Here is a 20,920-nt window from a genome sequence, read left to right as displayed (position 1 = left end):
ACACGTGTCAACTCTTTTTCTAAACCCTAATTCCTTCACACTGAACTCTTCTCTCACTCTCTACCATCACCCTAATTCGTTTCACTCGCTTCACACTCAACTCTTTTCTCACTCTCTGCCATCACCCTAACAACTCTTCTCTCACTCTTTATCGTCACCCTAATTTCTTTCACTCTTTTCACACTCAACTCTTCTCACCCACACCATATTCATCTCCGATCAGGTTTTGGTTTTGCCTTCACCGTTTACCCTTTTTTTTTATCATCTCCGATCAGGTTTTGGTTTTGGTTTTTACGGTTTATTTGTATCTTTTTCTGTTTTCCATCATATTCGACCACTACTTCGTAATTTTTTGTTGTCTTATGTTTACATGATAATTTCTTTGTTTTTACAGGCTAATTTCACATTTTTTAGGTTTTTTCTATCAGTTTTTGGTTTTGCCTTCACCGCTTACCCTTTATGTTTTTTCTATCATCTCCGATCATCTCTGATCAGGATTTGGTTTTTGTTTTTAGGGTTTATTTGTATCTTTTTCTGTTTTCCATCATATTCGACCACTACTTCATAAGTTTTTGTTGTTTTATGTTTACATGATAATTTCTTTATTTTTACAGGCTGATTTCACACTTTTTAGGGTTTCTCCGATCAGGTTTTGGTTTTGCCTTCACCGTTTACCCTTTATGTTTTTTCTATCATCTTCGATCATCTCCAATTAAGTTTTAGTTTTGGTTTTTATGGTTTGTTTGTATCTTTTTCTGTTTTCCATCATATTCGACCACTACTTCTTATTTTTTTTTTGTTTTATCTCATATTCGACCACTACATGATAATTTCTTTGTTTTTACCGGATGATTTCACATTTTATAGGGTTTATTTCTAGCTTTTTCTGTTTTCCATCATATTCGACCACTACTTGGTCATTTTTTATTTTTTTTGTTTATATGATAATTTGTTTTTATAGGATTATTTTACATTGTTAGTGATTACCTATTCTGTAGGTTTTGGAGATTTATATACAGGATGTCTCAAAATGACAGTCATGAGTTTAGTCTGAAGTTGGAACTCATTGGAACTCATTGAGTTCTGTTAAAATGCATTGAGTTGAAGTTGGAACAATGATTATTCTTTTTAATTTTGATATGCATTGATATCATTTTAATTTTGTTTCAATTCATTATGTTCATCTCAATTCATTATGTTCATCTTTTATTGCTAGTGGTTGTTGATTTCTTGGTTGTTAATGTTATTGTATGGTATCAGATCTAACAGTATTAATTTTAAAACCATTTTTAATTGTATCAGAGGAAATCCAAGTTATACACTTAAATCGACACAATTTTATATGTTTGATTTCTGTTTTTTTTTCTGATTTTTTAAAAGGGACTTACTAAGATTTCTTGATTGGAACCCAAGGTGGATATGTTTTCTCAGGTAGTGTTTGAATTCAATGCAGAGGAAGTAATGTTTTTATGCAAAAGATAAAATGATGGCTGTAATTTTATGCAAAAAAGATGGCCAGCTGCTTTGCTCATGCTCTGTCTTGAGGATCTCAAAGCCAGAACCAAAGTTGTTGTCCCTGGGATTGTATATGAGAACTAATAATGTAGAAGTTTTGAAAAATGCATTGATATGAATTTCGAACAATTATATTTTTAACCTTATAATTTATTTGTAACCTTATTATTCATTTTTTTATGTAGGTTTACCCATATTTTATGTTGGAGTCCTCAATTAATTGACATCAGGTCACTTCTTTCCTTTATCTTCGATGTAGCTACATGACTACATCATGTTACTTCTTTCCTTTTTCGGCTTTCTGTTCTCTTCATACTTTTGTTTTTCTTCTTTGTTGTCTTCATATTTCCTTTTCTTCAAACCTTCAAACAATATCTTTATTTCCTTTTAAATGTCCTGCAACTTTTATTTTTCTTTTGCTCTCTGCCATATTTTCCTTTTATTCCACAACATTGAGTCGTGTGAAAAAGAGCTTTTGTTTTTCTCTCTGGTCTTGATATGTTTGACCAATTACTTTTCCCACATTTTACTCACTTTGGGAAACCAAAAACAGAGTATGCGTATAGTTTTGGTTTGAATGAACCATAGTAGGCATTTCAAAAAAGGTGTTTTGCTTTCTTCTGTCCTCTTCATATGTTTGACAATTGCTTTTCCCGATTTTTACTGAATTTGTGTAACCAAAACCACAGCATGCGTATGGTTTAGTTTTGATGTATTATCTCTACAAATACATCAGACTATTCTTATTTTTTTATGTTCTCTACAAATACATTTATCCACACCTTCCTTTGTTCACTATTGTCTAATTTTCCGTTTTCCTTACACCATGTCTGGTTTGCAAAAACAAACCCAGTCATTACAAGAACTGAATCCAGAGAAGGAAAGCTGGAATATTGTTGCAAGAGTGGTAAGGTTATGGTTTGTTAAAGATTACACAAAAGGAAAATCTCCATTTTTCATGGAGATTGTTCTTCAAGACAAAGAGGTACTATAAATGTCTGTCATTTTGTTACTTTTCGTTATTTTTTTAGTTACCATGTTATATTATAATGTGATATATGAAATTGTTTGTGCAGGGTGTCCTAATCCATGCGTCTGTTAGACGCACACTAATATACAAATTTTAATCTAAAATCAAAGAGGATAAGGTTTACTCCATTCAGTCTTTTAGTCTTTTATGTAATGGTGGTTCTTATAGAACTACAAATCACACCTATAAGATCAACTTCCAATTTGGAACCAAGGTCAATTTGTAGAATCTACCTTAGTTCCCGAAATTAGTACTGCATACACCCTTTTTTCAACCATCAAAGCACCTGGTTTTGACACAGATTACTTAGTTAGTAAGTATATTATTTTCTTTTTTTCTTCTTTGCATTTAAATTTTTATTCATGTTTTATTTTTTATTGTTTTATTTTTCTGTAGATGTCATTGGAATGTTTACTGGAACAGAGAGAGAGTTAGAGAAAGGTGGTAAAAAGACCAAGATGAATGTCATCCTTATTGAATCTGATGGGTAAGAGGATTGTTCTTCTTTTATTTGATGTTTAACATTAGTCTTATCTAACGAAATTTTACATCATGCAATAGTTATCGACTGGAGTGTTCTTTATTTGGTCAATATGTTGATATGTTAAATGCATTTATTGCCTCTGGAGAGGATCAATATGTTGTCATTGCTTTAAGTTATTGCAAAGTGAAGATCTTCCAAGGTAACTAACTTTTTGACATTTTGTATAGTTGTAGTAATTTTTTAAAACTGTTTGACATGTTGATATATTTTATAGATAAAGTTTCTATTCAAAACTGTATGAATTGTACGAGGATAATTTTTAACTGTGATGGTGAAGATGCTATGAAGTTGAAAAAAATGTAAGTACATTTTGCATTTTTTTATTTTCGTTCATTATTTTCGTTTAATTTGCATGTTTTTTTTTTGTAGGATGTGGGATAGTACTGAATCTCCTTCTCAACCTCTTACCCAACTTGGTCAGTCTTCAAAAGTTAGCTTAGAAGAAGATTTCACTAAGCTGCATCCTAGATGCTCAATTGAAGGTCTCAAAGATTAAAAACAGGTTGAATTCTTTTCCTTTATCTTTCATTTAAATTGTTTAGTTCGAATATTGTGCTTTATATTGTTGCATTATTTATGTTCCAGGAAAGTACTTTTGTAGTGAAGGCTACTATCAAACATGTTCTAGATCATGATGATTGGTGGTACACAGCATGTATCTGCAACAAAGTTGTGTATCTTGATTCCAAAATGTTTTTTTGTGAAAAATGTAACAAACATGTCATTAAGGTTACACCTAGGTAGTATTATTAATCTTCATAATTCTTATTTTACTAATTTTACTAATAGACAAATTTGAATAAATGAATAATGTTCCATTTTTTTTAGGTTTAAACTTAGACTTCGTGTAATTGATGCTACTGATTCTACAACTTTTGTTGTATTTGATCGTGATGCAAGTGCAATGTTGAAGAAATCATGCTATGATATTCTTAACTTACAAGACAAGGTTAAGTATCCTATGTAGTCAAAGAAATTCTTAATCAATATTTTCGTATTCTATATTATGGACATCTTTTCGAATTATTTAAATCATGATTGTTATATACACAAATTATTTTTGATTAAGTTAAATCATTTGTATTTCTACTTCTTTTCATAAAACACTACTGCTGGGAACTTGTCTAAAAAGGTTGAAGTCCTCGTTGATAAGACCTATCTATTCAAAGTTGAGTGCAAGAATGATTATAATAGCAAATTTTAACAATCATTCGGAGTTAAAAAAGTCTGCATGGATGAAAAAAATCATTGAAAGCTTTAGTGATGTTGAAGTTAAGTCTTTGGTAAGATCTGATTTGTTTTTGTTTAGGTCTTTGGACAAGGTTGGGTGAATTGAGTGCGTGATCAGAGTTGAAACCCTGCAAGTCTCGCCCAAGCGAGTCCATCTCGCCCAAGCGAGTCCATCTCGCCTAAGCGAGAGTTGCAGAGTCTTATTTTTGGTTCTGGTACGCGTATCTCGCCTAGCCGACTCTGGACGGGGTTGAGCGACTTGGTCTCTCGCTCAGGCGAGAGACACTCGCCCAAGCGAGGTCATGAGGAAACCTGGATGTTTTGAGCGCGACTTCTCGCCCAGGCGAGAGGTTTTGGGGTTCTGAGCGACAGGTATGCTCGCTTAGGCGAGAATGGCTCGCCTAAGCGAGGTCTTGATGAGAGTTGATGGATGTTTGATTGAATCCTCGTTTAGGCGAGGTGTGTGTTGTTTTTGAGCGATGGTATGGCTCGCCCAGGCGAGAGGATCTCGCCTAAGCGAGATAAAGTGGAGAAGCCACTGTTTTAAGCTCGCTCAGGTAAGGTGAACTAGCGTAAGCGAGGCTGAGGGTTTAGCTTGGGCGAGGGTCCCTAGCTTAAACGAGTTTAGGCGAATTGCCATGTGTTTGTGTACTATTTGGATGGTTTGCTTGTTATTTCCTAAAGGATAGGAAGTATATGCTTGTGTTTGTGATGTTTGGGCTTGAAGGACTAAGTCCAATAAGGGTTTGGGATGTGCTTGAATGGTTGAACGCATGATGGGCATGACACTGGTTGAGTTCCTGTCGACTACTATTGGGTGAGGAGTCCTTAAAATGATGATTACATGCGTTGGACGCACGACGGGCAAGGAACTGTGATGTTCCCGTCGGCTACTATTGGGCGAGGAGTCCATAGTATGGTGGTTGCGTGCGTGCCAAGGTCCAAGTCGAGAAGGCTTGGATGATTTACTACAGATGAGGAGTTTGTAGGGCAGGACTATGAGCGGGATAGGCTCATAGGGTTGGACCACGAATGAGTTAGTTTCGTGGGAGAACAGTGAAGTCCCAAGACCTAGTTCATGTATATGACTCATGAAGGACTATGAGGTCATGGTTGGGTAATTTGAAAATCATGAAATTTTAGTTATGTTATTTTGAAAATCATGAAAATCCTAAAAACAAAGTTGTGTATCCTGATTCCAAAATGTTTTTTTTTTGTGAAAAATGTAACAAACATATCATTAAGGTTACACCTAGGTAATATAATTAATCTTCATAATTCTTATTTTACTAATTTTACTAATAGACAAATTTGAATAAATGAATAATGTTCCATTTTTTTTAGGTTTAAACTTAGACTTCGTGTAATTGATGCTACTGATTCTACAACTTTTGTTGTATTTGATCGTGATGTGTAAGACCAGGGAAAATTAAATAGTTATTTAATTAATTATTTAATTAGGACGGGTAATGAGAATATTCAAAGTAATAAATGTGGAGATCTATAACGTGGAAAGGTACTAGCTCAAGTGGTTGAGAGTACTTTTATTGTGTGTGAGGACTTGGGTTCGAGTTCTATATGTGTCACTTGGATATTATTTAAATTATGCATTTTTTTGTGTGTATATATTGAATGCGTATGGATGATGATAAATCCTTAAAATTGTGGGAGTCATCATGAAACATGTGTTGGTTGAGTGGTTTGGCCTTGGTTTGGTATGTGCATGGGTGTGAGTTCAAACCTTGTTGAGAACTAAATAATTCCTTTTTGCCAAATTTTTTCTTGTGCATGAATCTGGAAGGGTTAGAAACTTAGCAGCCAAGGGAGGGGTAATTTAAGGGCTGGAAAACAGAGGGTTAAATAAGCATTTGGTTAGTTTTGCATCATTTTTATTTGAAAATTCGTGCAAGTCATTAAAGGGACAATTAAGTGAGAGTGGAAGTGGGAGAAAAGGTTAAAAGAGGGGGAAAATAGCATTTAGGGTCGTGGTACTCATAAGCAAAAGACTTTCTGAGAATTGGGACTGATAAAGTAAGGTAGTGAGGCTGAAAACGTAAAGGTTGGAGTGGAAAGCAAGGGCTAAGGAGGCTTGGTGAAGGGATAAGCACACCTATTCGAATTTGGGCAAGGAATCCAGGTAAGGGGAGTTGTTTTCGGTGTTTTAGATACAATTGCATTGTACTGTGCTTTGATGATTGAAACTGTATGCTTTCCACCTATTTTTCCGCACTGTTTGATTGGGTTTCTGGGTTTTTCCCAGAAACCGCTTGGCGGTTTAATCCCTACCGCCAGGTGGCTCATCAAAGATGAGCACTGTTCTTATTTTGGGTTGAATCGCCTGGCGGCAATGGGTTCCTGCCAGGCGGCACCCCGCTGTTCGAGTTCTGTTTGATGGTTTTGATGCTATTTTGGGTGAATGTAATCGATTGCTGAGGTTCAGTGATTGTATACAAATATATATATGGAATAGTTGTTGTATTGAATTGATATGTTGGAATGCTTGTGATTGTATTGGATTTTCGTGTATGGGTAGTTTGGGTGGAAACCCTAGGAATGAATGAAAACCTTGAGTTGTTTGACTAATTGAGATGTAATTGGAAACATGGAATACGAGTAAAATGAGATTGATCAGGACGGTGTTAAAAATTGTTGTGAATGAGTGTATGGTGGTGATCGTGGGAGAAGAGTAGAGAGTTGAGATCGCGGAGTATACAGAAAATGCGTGAGGAGGTCTGTGCCTGGTATGCCGCTTGGCGGCTCCATGCTGACCGCCAGGCGAGGGCGTGTAGCAGTCCAGTTTGAATGCTGTGCCATGGACAGTGCGAGAGGGGAAATGGGTATTTGGTGATGGAGTAGTTAGTATGGTGAAAACTAGAAAATTATGATTTAGGGGTTGGGAGAACGGTGTAGCTTGAGTGGAGGAGATTAGGTGGAAAAGTCATAGACTTACCTATTTACATATAGTGAGTCGAAGGGAAGAGCGAAATTATAAGTTATTGCTGTCCAACAGGAGGTGAAAGCCTAGTCAATTCAGTGTGTTAAGAAATTGGATGCTATCAAGTTCATAGGAGGGATGGAATCATTATGATATGACATTATTCTTGTTACTCGAACAAAAGTGATTAGATGGATTAATCGTTTTAAAAGTATAAGTACTTGATTGTGTGTACTAGTGGATGGATTAACTACAAAGAGCCGTTGATATGAGAATTCCTATTTAGTCATGAAAATGAGTTATCCAGTAAATTAGACTAACTGAGGTATCATAAAGTAGAGAGGTGATGTTCTGGTATGGTGCCTGGCGGTATACTGATACCCGCCAGGCGATAGACGCAATAGGAGAGCGCTTAGCACTGAGGTGCGCCTGGCGGCACATTGAGCTCCGCCAGGCGGTTACGAGGAAACAGGGAGCACTGGAACATCGCTGGCGCCTGGCGGTGGGTGAATACCGCTAGGCGGTCTGGGACAGTTTCGCCTGGCGGCGAGTAGGGTCGGGCCAGGCGGAAACGTTGTTGTTCTTTACTTGGTGTGTTGTTTTTAACTGACCACGGTGCTTTGCTTGGATCGGGAGATGCTGTGCCATGAGCGGGTAGGTTCATGGATGGTGTGACATGTGATGATATGAGCGGGGAGGTTCATATCAAGTTACTCTCACGTGGGGATACGAGCGGGGAGGTTCGTATGTTCCGTGCTCACGTTGAGAGATGCCACGTGCGGGGAGGTACGGGAGCTGGTGGATCACATGTGTTGGACTACGGGCGGGTAGGTCCGTAGAGCAGGACTACGAGTGGGGAGGTTCGTAGAGGCAGGACCACGAGCGGGCAGGTTCGTGTGAGCATCAGATTCCCGAGTCCAAGGCTAACCAATTGTATGACTTGAAGACTGTCAAGTCTTGGGGTTAGGGTCTTGGCCAAGATTTATAGATAATGATTAAGATGGGTAAATGATCTATCTTGTGTTTACATTCTTGTTATTTTATTTTCTCAGCTCACCCTTTCTGTTTGTGTGTGGCGATGATCGTGTAATTCGTTACACGGGAGCAGATGTTGATACAGATGGTGCTGAGGATGCTCAGATGGCGGAGTGAGGGCTAGCATGGGAGTAGTGCTAGGGTTTTGATAAATTGTAATTTATATTTTAAATGCAAATTTTGGGAACTTGTAACCTTTTATGAATTTATTTATGAGTTTTGGCGCGCTATCTTAATAAATTGAAATTTTCCCGCGTTGGGATTTTTATCGAGATGGCTATTAAAGCATTTATTTATTTTAATAATTATTTTTAAGTAATAATCCCTAGGGATGTTACATGATGCAAGTGCAATGTTGAAGAAATCATGCTCTGATATTCTTGACTTACAAGACAAGGTTAAGTATCCTATCTAGTCAAAGAAATTCTTAATCAATATTTTCATATTCTATATTATGGACATCTTTTCGAATTATTTAAATCATGATTGTTATATACACAAATTATATTTGATTAAGTTAGATCATTTGTATTTCTACTTCTTTTCATAAAACACTGTTGTTGTGAACTTGCCTAAAGAGTTTGAAGTCCTCGTTGATAAGACCTATCTGTTCAAAGTTGAGTGCAAGAATGATTATAGTAGCAAATTTGAGCAATCATTCGGAGTTAAAGAAGTCTGCATGGATGAAAAAAATCATTGAAAGCTTTAGTGATGTTGAAGTTAAGTCTTTGGTAAGATCTGATTTGTTTCTGTTTAGGTCTTTTCATATATATAATTTTAATTTTACTCTTTTTGTACTTGAATATCTTTGTTAGGATGTATACTCTGGAAATGAAGAAGAAAGTAAACTTAAGCAGATTACAAATGAGATGGCATCTGATACCATTGCAGAGGTATGTTAAGATTACAACTATACTTCTTTTTCTAAAACTTTTTATATGCTAACTTTTTCAAGTTTATTTTTAGAATTTGCATATCAAATTCACTAAAGAATCAAATGATGATGAGACTCTAGGTGATCATTTGAACACTATAGGATCAAGCCTTGTTTCTACAGAGGAAGCGTTGGTCAATAAACCAGTAATTGATGTTGAAAATGATGAGTTAACCCAAAAAGAATCATCTCATCTGGAGAATCTTAACTTTGATTTGGCTACCAAAGCACGTGTCCTGGCAATTAAAAGGCATAATCGATCTGTGGTTCAAGAAAACAAGAAGATCCCAGTGAAGATGTTGAAGAAGAACATCAAGATTGAAAAGTGATTTGTGTTATTTCAATCTGAAAATTGTACTAGACTTTATTTGTGTTTTTATCTTGGTTTTTTTTTGGAAAACATTTGCTGATACTCATGACCAATATGTTTTGTTGTTCTTAAGTTGTTATAATTTTGAAAACATTCATTTGAAGTTTCTGTTTATTTATTTATGAACTATATTACTTATTGCTCAACAAGAATCCCTAAGTATTTTTGCATTGACAATTTGCTAGCAGAGTCAGACTGTGTTGATATTATTTTCTATTATCAACACCATAATCATGCTAGCTACATCAAAAGAAGTGTATTGTATTTATATTTTGTTTTACAAGATTTTAGTCTTTCAGCATTTGTTTACATTTCAATTTTATCAATCAATTATTCGTAAAAATATATTTCAGGTTACATACATATAGTATTTATCTTTTGTTGTCTGTGTTGATTTCTAAACATCGTTATATGTTGCTAGCTGAATCTGAAAGTGTTGATATTATTTTTTTTGTCAACTACACTATCATGCTAACTACAATATGTTTTGTTGTTCTTTAGTTGTTTTATTGTTGAAAACATTCATTTCAAGTTTCTGTTTATTTATTTATGAAGTATATTACTTATTGCTCAACTTGAATCCCTAATTATTTTTGCAGTGACAATTTGCTAGCAAAGTCAAACTGTGTTGATATTATTTTATATTGTCAACACCATAATCGTGCTAGCTATATCAAAGGAAGTGTATTGTATGTGTATTTTTGTTTTAAAGATTTTTGTCTTTCAACATTTGTTTACATTTTAATCTTAGCAATCAATAATTCATAAAAATATAGTTCAGGTTACATACATGTAGTATTATCTTTTGTTGTATGTGTTGATTTGTAAACATCGTTATATGTTGCTAGCTGAATTTGAATGTGTTGATATTATTTATTTTTTCAACTACACTATCATGCTAGCTACATCAAAGAGAGTAAGTTTTGATTTATCGTACAATTTTTAACTACATTGTTTGTTTCACAACATATATAACTTATTTCGTGTTTTCAAAATCATGATAGTTATATATTGTAACTCATATATAACTTGTTCTTTTTATTAACATTGTAATAAAATCATAATATTTCTATTTTAAAATATATTCTATTATGGGTTCCCTACGCATGTACACAAATTATTTTTAATCAATTAACCTTTCAATGTATGTATTTACTTTTAAAATTAATTCATCTAATCATCTATTTTGAATTTATCTTTTAATTTTTAAAAATAATTTTCTAAACACAAATAAGTTTTGAATTCTAATTAACCAAAAGACATTCATTAAAAATTTATACCATCAATTAATTTATTTCATGTTTTGAAAGAAATTTATTTGTAATAAATTCTTTTTAATCAATTAAGACAAAAACTGACATTCATTTTCATTTATTGATTATTTTTGTTGTTTTAATATTTTGTATTGTTGTTTGAACTTCTAACTTTTACTTTTATTTTCAGTTTTGAATTTGAATTTTGAATCTTGAATTTTAATTAACCAAGAGAAAAGATGACATTCATTTACATTTTATAATTATTTTATTTCTATAAATATTTTGTATTAGTAGTTGAAATTCTAATTTGTATTTTTATTTTAAATGATTTATAATATTTGTAATTTGTAAAAAAAATTATTTTTCATTTTTAATAATCTGTAATATTTGTAATTTGTAATAAATATCATTTTTTTATTATTTTATGTGATTAAATTTTTCGTATTAGTCTTTCAAATATTAATTTGTATTTTTATTTCTAATAATTTATAATATTTATAATATTTGTAATATGTTTTAATTTTTAAAAAATTTACATTATATTATTTGATTATTTTATTTTTTAAAATATTTTTTATTACTCTTTGAACTTCTAATTTGTATTTTTATTTTTAATAAACTTTTAATTTGTATTTTTATTCTTAATTTTAAATTTTTGTAATATTTGTAATTTGTAATAAATATATACGAATTTAAATATATATTTTGGAAATCATTAAAGATATATATATATATATATATATTAAATATATATTTTATGGAAATCATTAAATATATATATATATATATATATATATATATATATATATATATATTATCTAAAGTAATTAGAATTTGAAACAGTGTTTTCATATGTATATAACAGTTGAGTATCCATCAAGTGTTGTTTATTATCCATCAAGGAAACAGAACGGTCACTTCCCTTAACCCTCCATGGATACCTCATGATTCCTGGCTTCTTTGATGACGGCGCTATATTTTGTCCTACAATTGATAGTGTTGAACAAGTAAATAACTTCATTTTATCTTTGATTCCTGGTGAAGAACAAATTTATTTAAGTTCAGACACTCCTTGCCAATCTGATGATGATCAAGAAATTTAAGGTGAGTGGTTTACTCAAGAGATTTTGAATGATATCAAATGTTCAGGAATTCCAAATCATAGGATTAAATTGAAAGTTGGCGTACCAATTATGCTTTTAAGAAACATTGATCAAGCAAATGGTCTTTGCAATGGTACAAGGTTGCAAGTTAATGATTTGGGAAAGAATGTTATCTCTGCTACTGTCATAACAGGCAAAAATGTGTTGGGTATTGGGCTCCCTTCCTATGTGGAGAAAAGGCCCGAAACTTGAGAAGTTCATGTCTCATTTAACCTAGTGGAGAGGGGGCTATAAAATAAAGAGAGAGGCAGAACAATAGAGTCAGAACACATTGAAAGCCCTAACACATAGAGGGAGAGGTAGAGGGAAAATTCTGTTCACGTTTTTCACATAGCTATCACAGTAGAATCGGCGCTGCGGATTCGTTCACCGTTGGATCGGGCTGAAATTTTTACAGCAGGTTCGGCACTCATTGCTCTTCATTCTGACCGGTCGGATCTTTGATACGAGGTCTGAGTTGGGAGATATTAATTTCACACTGCAGCATTGATTTGTAGAGGTTTTCCTCTCTTGTTCTTCTCTATTTTGAAAGCTTTGTTGCTTTGTTATTTGGTTGGGTGTTGGCACTAATTTGTGCTATTGATTGAGACTCTTTTGTACTCTTGTTGATCATAATGGAGCTATTTCTTTGGTCTGGACAGCTCATGGTTTTTACCCTTGATTTGAGGGGTTTTCCACGTTAAAATCATCTTGGTGCCTTTATTTGTGCTTTTGGTGATTTATTATTGCTACTCTTTGATTATTGCTCCTCATAGATTCTTGCAAGTTAGGGAAAATTATATCCGCTGCATTCTCTGGTATATTGTTTGTTGTTGTTTTCCCCATCAGAGTGGCATCAGAGCTCTTGGTTGGGCTATATTTACTTGCTTGAATGATGGAGGCAAATGCAAAGATGGTTGCTTTGAATGGTACAAATTATCATTTGTGGAAGGGCAAGATGAAAGATTTATTATTTGTCAAGAAATTGCATCTTCCGATCTTTACTACACAGAAGCCAGATTCTATGTCTGAAGAAGAATGGGACTTTGAGCACCAACAAGTATGTGGTTTTATTCGGCAATATGTTAAAGATAATGTTTATAATCATATTGCTAATGAGACACATGCCAGAGCTTTGTGGGAGAAGATTGAGTCTTTGTATGCTTCTAAGTCGGGCAATAATAAATTGTATTTGTTAAATTGCTTGATGAATTTGAGGTACAGGGAGAATTCTTCTATTTCTGATCACTTAAATGAGTTTCAAGGGCTCCTAGATCAATTGTCAGGAATGGGCATAAAGTTTGATGACGAAGTTATGGGATTATGGTTACTTAATACTCTACCAGAGTCTTGGGAGGTATTTCGGGTTTCAATTACGAACTCTGCCTCGAATGGTGTTGTTTCTTTTCAGATGGCAAAAAGTGTTGCTCTTAATGAAGAGATGAGAAGGAAGGCACATGGTTCTCCATCTCAGTCTGAGATGCTTGTTACAGAAGCTAGGGGGAGAAGTCAGAAAAAGGAACATAAAGGTGGTAGAGAGAAGAGTAGGAGCAAGTCCAAGTCAAGATACAAGAATTTAGAGTGTCATTTTTGTCATAAAACTGGGCACATTCAGAAATATTGTTTTAAGTGGAAAAATGAGAACAAAGACAAGAAGGGCAAACAGAGAGAGAATGACCATGATGATGATGATGATGGTCGTGTCACTACTGCTACAGATGGTGATCTTGTTCTTCTTCGTGACTTTGAGTCCGTTAATCTTGTATCTGATGAGAGCATGTGGATTATTGATAGTGGTGCTACACTGCATGTTACACCTAGGAAGGAGTTCTTCACATCTTACACTTCTGGTGATTTTGGAGTGTTGAAGATGGGTAATGATGGTGAGTCTAAAGTGATTGGTGTTGGTGATGTTTGCCTGCAAACCAACATGGGAGTGCAATTGTTGCTTAAAGGAGTCAACATTCTCCGGATGTCCGTTTTAATTTAATCTCTGTGTAGTTGCTTGATGATTGTGGTTATGACAATTACTTTGGTTCTAGTAAATGGAAGCTCACTAAAGGTAACTTGGTTATGGCCAGAGGGGAGAAACAATCTAAATTGTACTAGACTAAAGCTTTGGTTGCTAAAGACAATGTGAATGCTATGTATATGGAGGCATCTTTGTGGCACCGGAGGCTTGGTCATATAAGTGAGAAAGGGCTTAACTGCTTAGCTAAAAAGGATGTGCTTATGGGATTGAGGAATGCAGAATTGGAGAAATGTTCTCATTGCATGGCTGGTAAACAAACCAGAGTATCTTTTAAGAAGCATCTTCCCTCAAGGAAGTCAGAATTGCTTGAATTTGTGCATTCTGATGTTTGCGGCCCATTAAAGGTAAAGTCATTTAGTGGTGCACTTTACTTTGTTACTTTTATTGATGATTGTTCCAGGAAGCTATGGGTCTATGCTCTTCAACGGAAAGGTCAAGTACTTGAAAAGTTCAAGGAATTTCATGCTATGGTTGAGAGACAATCAGGAAAGAAGCTGAAATGCATCCGTAGTGATAATGGTGGTGAGTACTGTGGACCTTTTGATGTTTATTGCAGGCAGCATGGTATTAGACACGAGAAGATTCCTCCTAAAACTCCTCAGTTGAATGGCCTAGCGGAGAGGATGAATAGGACCTTGGTTGAAAGGGTTACATGTATGCTTTCAGAAGCAAAGTTGCCTAAGCACTTTTGGGGAGAGGCATTGCTTGCAACTGTGCATGTTATTAATCTCAGTCCCGTAGTTGCTTTGAATACTGAGGTGCCAGACAAAATTTGGTTTGGTAAGAATGTTAGCTATGATCATTTGCATGTCTTTGGTTGTAGGGCATTTGTTCATGTTCCTAAGGATGAAAGATCCAAGTTAGATAAAAAGACAAGGCAATGTATCTTTATTGGCTATGGTGAGGATGAATTTGGCTACAGGTTTTATGATCCTGTTGAGAAGAAGCTTGTTAGAAGTCGTGATGTACAATTCATGGAAGACCAGACCATTGAAGACATTGATAAGGTGGAGAAGACCACACCCGAGAAAGATAGTAATCTCACTGATGGTAATCCGATGAGGTTGCCTGCTCACAATTTGGAGAATGGTGAAACGGAAGCTCAAGACAATGAGCAACATGGTGATGTTGATGATCAACAGTTTGGAAGTGGAGTAGAGGTTCCAATTGATGATGCTCAAGAGGAACATGATGTTGATGATGATCTTGGTGATATACCTGAATCACCTCAAGTCCAACTCAGGAGGTCTAATAGACAGAAACAACCTTCTACAAGGTATTCTTGTGATGAGTACATAACCTTGACTGACGGTGGAGAACCTAAGTGTTTTGAAGAGGCTTTGGATAGTGAAGAGAAGAAACAGTGGCTGGATGCAATGCAAGATGAGATGAAATCTTTGCATGATAATCACACTTACGACTTGGTGAAATTGCCTAAGGGCAAAAGGGCATTGGAAACTAGGTGGATTTTCAGGGTGAAACAAGATTCAAATTCTACGCTTCCAAGGTACAAGGCCAGATTAGTGGTGAAAGGTTTCAGACAGAAAAAGGGTGTTGATTTCAATGAGATTTTCTCACCTGTGGTGAAAATGTCATCCATTAGAACTGTGCTAAGTTTAGCTGCTACTCTTGATTTGGAGGTTGAGCAGATGGATGTGAAGACAACTTTCCTTCATGGTAATTTGGAGGAAGAGATATACATGAAGCAACCTGATGGTTTTCTTGTTAAAGGCAAGGAAGATTATGTGTGTAGACTAAGGAAGAGTCTATACGGTTTGAAGCAGGCCCCAAGGCAGTGGTATAAGAAGTTTGAGTCTTTTATGTGTGAGCAAGGTTACAAGAAGACTACTTCTGATCATTGTGTATTTGTTAAAAGCTTTTCTAATGATGACTTTATTATCTTGTTATTATATGTTGATGACATGCTTATTGTTGGGAAAAATATTTCCAAAATTAACAGGTTAAAGAAGACACTTGGTGAGTCTTTTGCCATGAAAGACTTGGGAGCTGCTAAAAGGATTCTTGGCATACATATCTCACGTGATAGGAGAGAAAAGAAGATTTATCTATCACAAGAGCAATACATTAGGAAGGTGTTGCAGAGATTCCAGATGGAAAATGCTAAAGCTGTGAGTACTCCTCTTGCTACTCATTTTAAACTGAGTGTTAAACAGAGTCCTTCAAATGAAATTGAAAAGACCAATATGAGTAGAGTTCCTTATGCATCTGTGGTGGGCAGTTTGATGTATGCGATGGTGTGTACAAGACCAGATATTGCACATGCTATTGGTACAGTTAGTCGATTTTTGTCAAACCCAGGTAGAGAGCATTGGAATGCTGTGAAATGGATTTTGAGGTATCTTCATGGTACAATTGATATGAAGCTTTATTTTGGAGGTGATAAACCTACTTTGATGGGTTACTCAGACTCAGATATGGCTGGGGACATTGATTCTAGAAAGTCCACTTCAGGCTATTTGATAAAGTTTGCAGGAGGAGCTGTGGCTTGGCAATCAAGACTACAAAGGTATGTAGCGTTGTCTACTACAGAGGCAGAGTTCATTGCTATTACTGAAGCATGCAAGGAGTTGCTATGGTTGAAGAAATTCTTGCAGGAGCTTGGTTTTGTGCAGAACAACTATCCATTATTTGTGGATAGTCAAAGTGCTATCCATCTTGGTAAAAATTCAACTTTTCATTCTAGATCCAAACATATTGATGTGAGGTATCATTGGATACATGATGCTTTGGATGGTAAGTTGTTGGAGTTGGAAAAAGTTCATACAGATGATAATGGTGCTGATATGATGACTAAAGCATTGCCAAGAGGGAAGTTTGAAGTTTGTTGTGAGATCGTCAGTTTGACAGTTATCTCCACATAGTTGTGAGGGGGAGATTTGTTGGGTATTGGGCTCCCTTCCTCTGTGGAGAAAAGGCCCAAAACTTGAGAAGTCCATGTCTCATTTAACCTAGTGGAGAGGGGGCTATAAAATAAAGAGAGAGGCAGAACAATAGAGTCAGAACACACTGAAAGCCCTAACACATAGAGGGAGAGGTAGAGGGAAAATTCTGTTCACGTTTTTCACAGAGCTGTCACAGTAGAATCGGCACTGCGAATTCGTTCACCGTTGGATCGGGCTAAAATTTACAGCAGGTTCGCAACTCATTGCTCTTCATTCTGACCGATCGGATCTTTGATACGAGGTCTGAGTTGGGAGATATTAATTTCGCACTGCAGCAGTGATTTGTAGAGGTTTTCCTCTCTTGTTCTTCTCTATTTTGAAAGCTTTGTTGCTTTGTTATTTGGTTGGGTGTTGGCACTAATTTGTGCTATTGATTGAGACTCTTTTGTACTCTTGTTGATCATAGTGGAGCTATTTCTTTGTTCTGGACGACTCGTGGTTTTTACCCTTGATTTGAGGGGTTTTCCACGTTAAAAATCTTGGTGCCTTTATTTGTGCTTTTGGTGATTTATTATTGCTACTCTTTGATTATTGCTCCTCATAGATTCTTGCAAGTTAGGGGAAATTATATCCACTGCATTCTCTGGTATATTGTTTGTTGTTGTTTTGCCCATCAAAATGTTGGTGACAAAATTTTCATTCCAAGAATGAACTTGACACCTTCTGATTCTAGCATCCCGTTTAAATTTCAAAGGAGGAAATTTTCAATATCCTTATGCTTTGCAATGACAATAAACAAAAGTCAATGACAAACTCTTTCTAAAGTTGGACTTTATCTTCCTCGCCTAGTTTTTACTCATGGACAATTGTACGTAGCAATTTCTAGAGTGACAACAAAGAAAGGACTCAAAATTTTAATTCTGGATGAAGATGGAAAAGTAAGCAATACAACTACAAATGTGGTTTACAAAGAAATATTTGAAAATCTTTGATAAGAGGTATACAACTTACTTTAACAACATTCTTATAATTTGTCAATTATTGTATCTTTAACTATAATTCCTTTCTTTTGTTGCAGATTATAATATGCAAGTGTATAGTATACGCTTTGAGGATATTTTTTTTTTATAGCTACAGCGATATTGAAAAGTACATGGTCATTGATACATGTTTGAATTGCATTATTTGTCGTCCACTCATGGATTGATGTTTTGAACACCATGGTTGTTGCAGTACAAATATTATAATTGTTATAAAGATTCTCAATTGTTGTTATTTTAATTTATGTTTATGGCTTTACTGTATTGTGTAGAAAAAATATCTACCTACATCTTCTTATTCGTTACTGCAGTACATATGGCTTTACTGTTATAACTCTTATATGTATAACAAATATAAAATATAATATGTTATAGTTTGTAAATGTTTTATGTTTCAGTTACTTTATATATTAAAGTATGTGCAAAAAACACATACAACATATATTTCAATTACTTTACAATTAAAGCCACTATTTGCACGTGAAACTGAAATTGTGCTGCCAGTTTCAGGTAAGATTCCTTTTCCACGTGATGCTCTTTGCCCTTCCATTCCCAACTTCCCCTTTACCATTCCATCCATAATTTTCACTTACCCATATATTTCAACCGTGACTTTGTTATGCAATTAGAGGAATGGAGATGGAGCAAACCAGTACAGATGGAGCAAACAACAGAACAATACTTTGGAACTTCAACACAATCTACATATGTTGTCAGGTATGTTGTAAATTTAACCACAGAAATACATGTTTGGAAAGCATTGATATTTGTTGTTGTATGTGTTTTCTACTGTCAACTCTATCATCCTGATTTCCACTGTATCAGCCACATTAAGACGTTCAGATTTTTCCCACAATGGTAAACAAAGATATCGATATATAGTACCATTATATAGGAGATAAAACCATCCGTTAACAAAAATTTGAATTTTCTTTTTTTTTCAAGTATTTTAAATATTTAAAATTTATTCTTATTTTAGTTGTTATTTATTGGGTGTAATGTTTTTTATTACTTTATAAAGTTTAAATTTATTTTTCATTTGTAATAAATACATAAGACTTTTGAACAAAAACAATTTGTACATATATATATATATATATATATATATATATGTTTTTCTTTATGTTTTCATTTCGTTGCAGAGATAAATATATTCATGTTTTTACTGTCTTTATTAATTTGTAGCCATTTGGATTTGTCGATCGACACTTTGTTGTTGCTTATGAACACGAATTAGGTCCACAATGGCACTTGGTAGATGTAAATAGTAAGAGCACGACAGTTACCTATAACATGGATTCAAATAACCCAAAAATCATAGAAGGTTGGAGTAATATGAGAGATTTGTATGACATCAAAAGTGACTCTCACATGCAGTTTCAGTATTTGGGAAATTCTTTATCTCACGTAATCATGTTTAAAGGTGGTTGTACACCAAGGAGTTTGTCAACATTTATGTGTCGTATCAGTCATCAAGAAACAAGATCTATATTTTTAGTCAAATTGGCAAAGTATCAAAGCAAAGCAAGTCACTTGGTATATGCCTTATGAATTCTTTTTATCATTTCAAGTATTATTTAATATCAATTTACATATAATTAAATGAAAATAATTAATGCACTAACAATAACATTTGAATCATACAGGACTTGCCATCAAAGTTTGCCAACTTCATTCGGGACGAGAATGTACAAGATGTATTTCTTATAGGGCCTAAAACTATAGTCAATTGCAAAATCCTAATATCGAATAAAAGTAGAAGTTCAACAAAGATGGATCAAGGTGGGAGGGTATTTTGTTCTGAAAATGAGTTAAAAGAAGGTGATATTGTTGTCTTTCAACCAGACAATGATTTTATCGAACCAAATATTGAAGTGTTTGTTAATGGTTGTTGTTGTGATTAGATTAAGCATAATTCTATAATGTTGTTGTTCAAAATGGTGTATTTCATGACTTATGTTTATTTAACTTGGTTATATGACATATCTTTTTTGACACTTCCTGAATATGGCTTCAATTGCAAACAAAAATTATGTGTGCTTCACAATATAATATACTAATAACAAAATATTTGATTGAAAGTAATATCTCATTTTATTGGAATGAAATTTGTTATTATTATCATGTCAATAATATTATTATCTAAGTTTAACATTTTATATATTAATTTATACTTCATTAAATTCTTAAAATATTTTGTTACACATTTATAATTTATAATCAATAATAAAAATAATCTTGTGCATTCCACGGGTCAAAAAACTAGTATATATATATATATATATATATATATATATATATATATATATATATATATATATATATATATATATATATATATATATATATATATACTTAAAATCACCAAGAGTTTTTCAAAAGATTTATGTATTTTTGTACAATAACTTCAAGAACGCTAAACACTACTCAACAACCTCTCTATTGTCCACCAGAGGAGCTTTCTTACTTGTGTCCTCCACACAATTAAGTGATCATTCCAAAAGAAAACAAAAGAAAATCAAACAACATAAACACACCACAGATTAAGCTAGCATACAAATAAAGTTATTCAAAAGAAAGTAAGTCATATCACTTTCAAAAATATAAATATATATATATATATATATATATATATATATATATATAATACATGTTTATGCACACATAACAGTTGACACTAAACTCAATTATCCAGATACATGTCTTTGATTTAGAATTCATTGGAAGTGTGCACATATGATGGTTCCTAGACTCTGCAGAGTCTAGCCTCAAGGGGTTATCACCCAACCACGCACAAGGTTAATCTCCTTCACGCCTAGGTCCCAAAAACAAGTTCAAAGACTAGGATCTCCTACGACTCTTACCACATAAATCATTATACTCTATTTGAGTTTGAATGATTATTAGAGTTCAGAATACCTCTTTCTTGACATCTCTTATATCAAGGCATATAC

At 34.1% G+C, this 20,920-nt stretch overlaps 1 protein-coding gene across 1 annotated transcript; it reads left to right on the top strand.

The window, feature by feature from the left end:
* The first annotated feature begins 2,341 nt into the window (after positions 1-2,341).
* Positions 2,342-4,056, top strand: LOC114174397. The gene is made up of 9 exons (XM_028059237.1): positions 2,342-2,500; positions 2,592-2,608; positions 2,797-2,858; positions 2,942-3,032; positions 3,107-3,228; positions 3,304-3,388; positions 3,459-3,519; positions 3,675-3,763; positions 3,918-4,056. Exons 1-9 carry the CDS (start codon positions 2,342-2,344, stop codon positions 4,054-4,056), a joined length of 825 nt encoding a protein of 274 aa, XP_027915038.1.
* The last annotated feature ends 16,864 nt before the right edge of the window (positions 4,057-20,920 follow it).

Source organism: Vigna unguiculata, chromosome 2 (assembly GCF_004118075.2).
Source record: "Vigna unguiculata cultivar IT97K-499-35 chromosome 2, ASM411807v1, whole genome shotgun sequence".
Classification (NCBI taxonomy): Eukaryota; Viridiplantae; Streptophyta; class Magnoliopsida; order Fabales; family Fabaceae; genus Vigna; species Vigna unguiculata.
Note: the sequence above shows the minus strand (reverse complement) of the source record. Positions and strands in the feature narration are given on the sequence as shown.

Bases quoted from the DNA above. Each gene is read 5' to 3' on its own strand.
- LOC114174397 (XM_028059237.1), top strand. From the start codon at position 2,342: ATGTCTGGTTTGCAAAAACAAACCCAGTCATTACAAGAACTGAATCCA. The intron at 3,033-3,106 runs GTAAGAGGATTG...ATCATGCAATAG, and splicing joins ATCCTTATTGAATCTGATGG to TTATCGACTGGAGTGTTCTT. The intron at 3,389-3,458 runs GTAAGTACATTT...TTTTTTTTGTAG, and splicing joins GCTATGAAGTTGAAAAAAAT to GATGTGGGATAGTACTGAAT.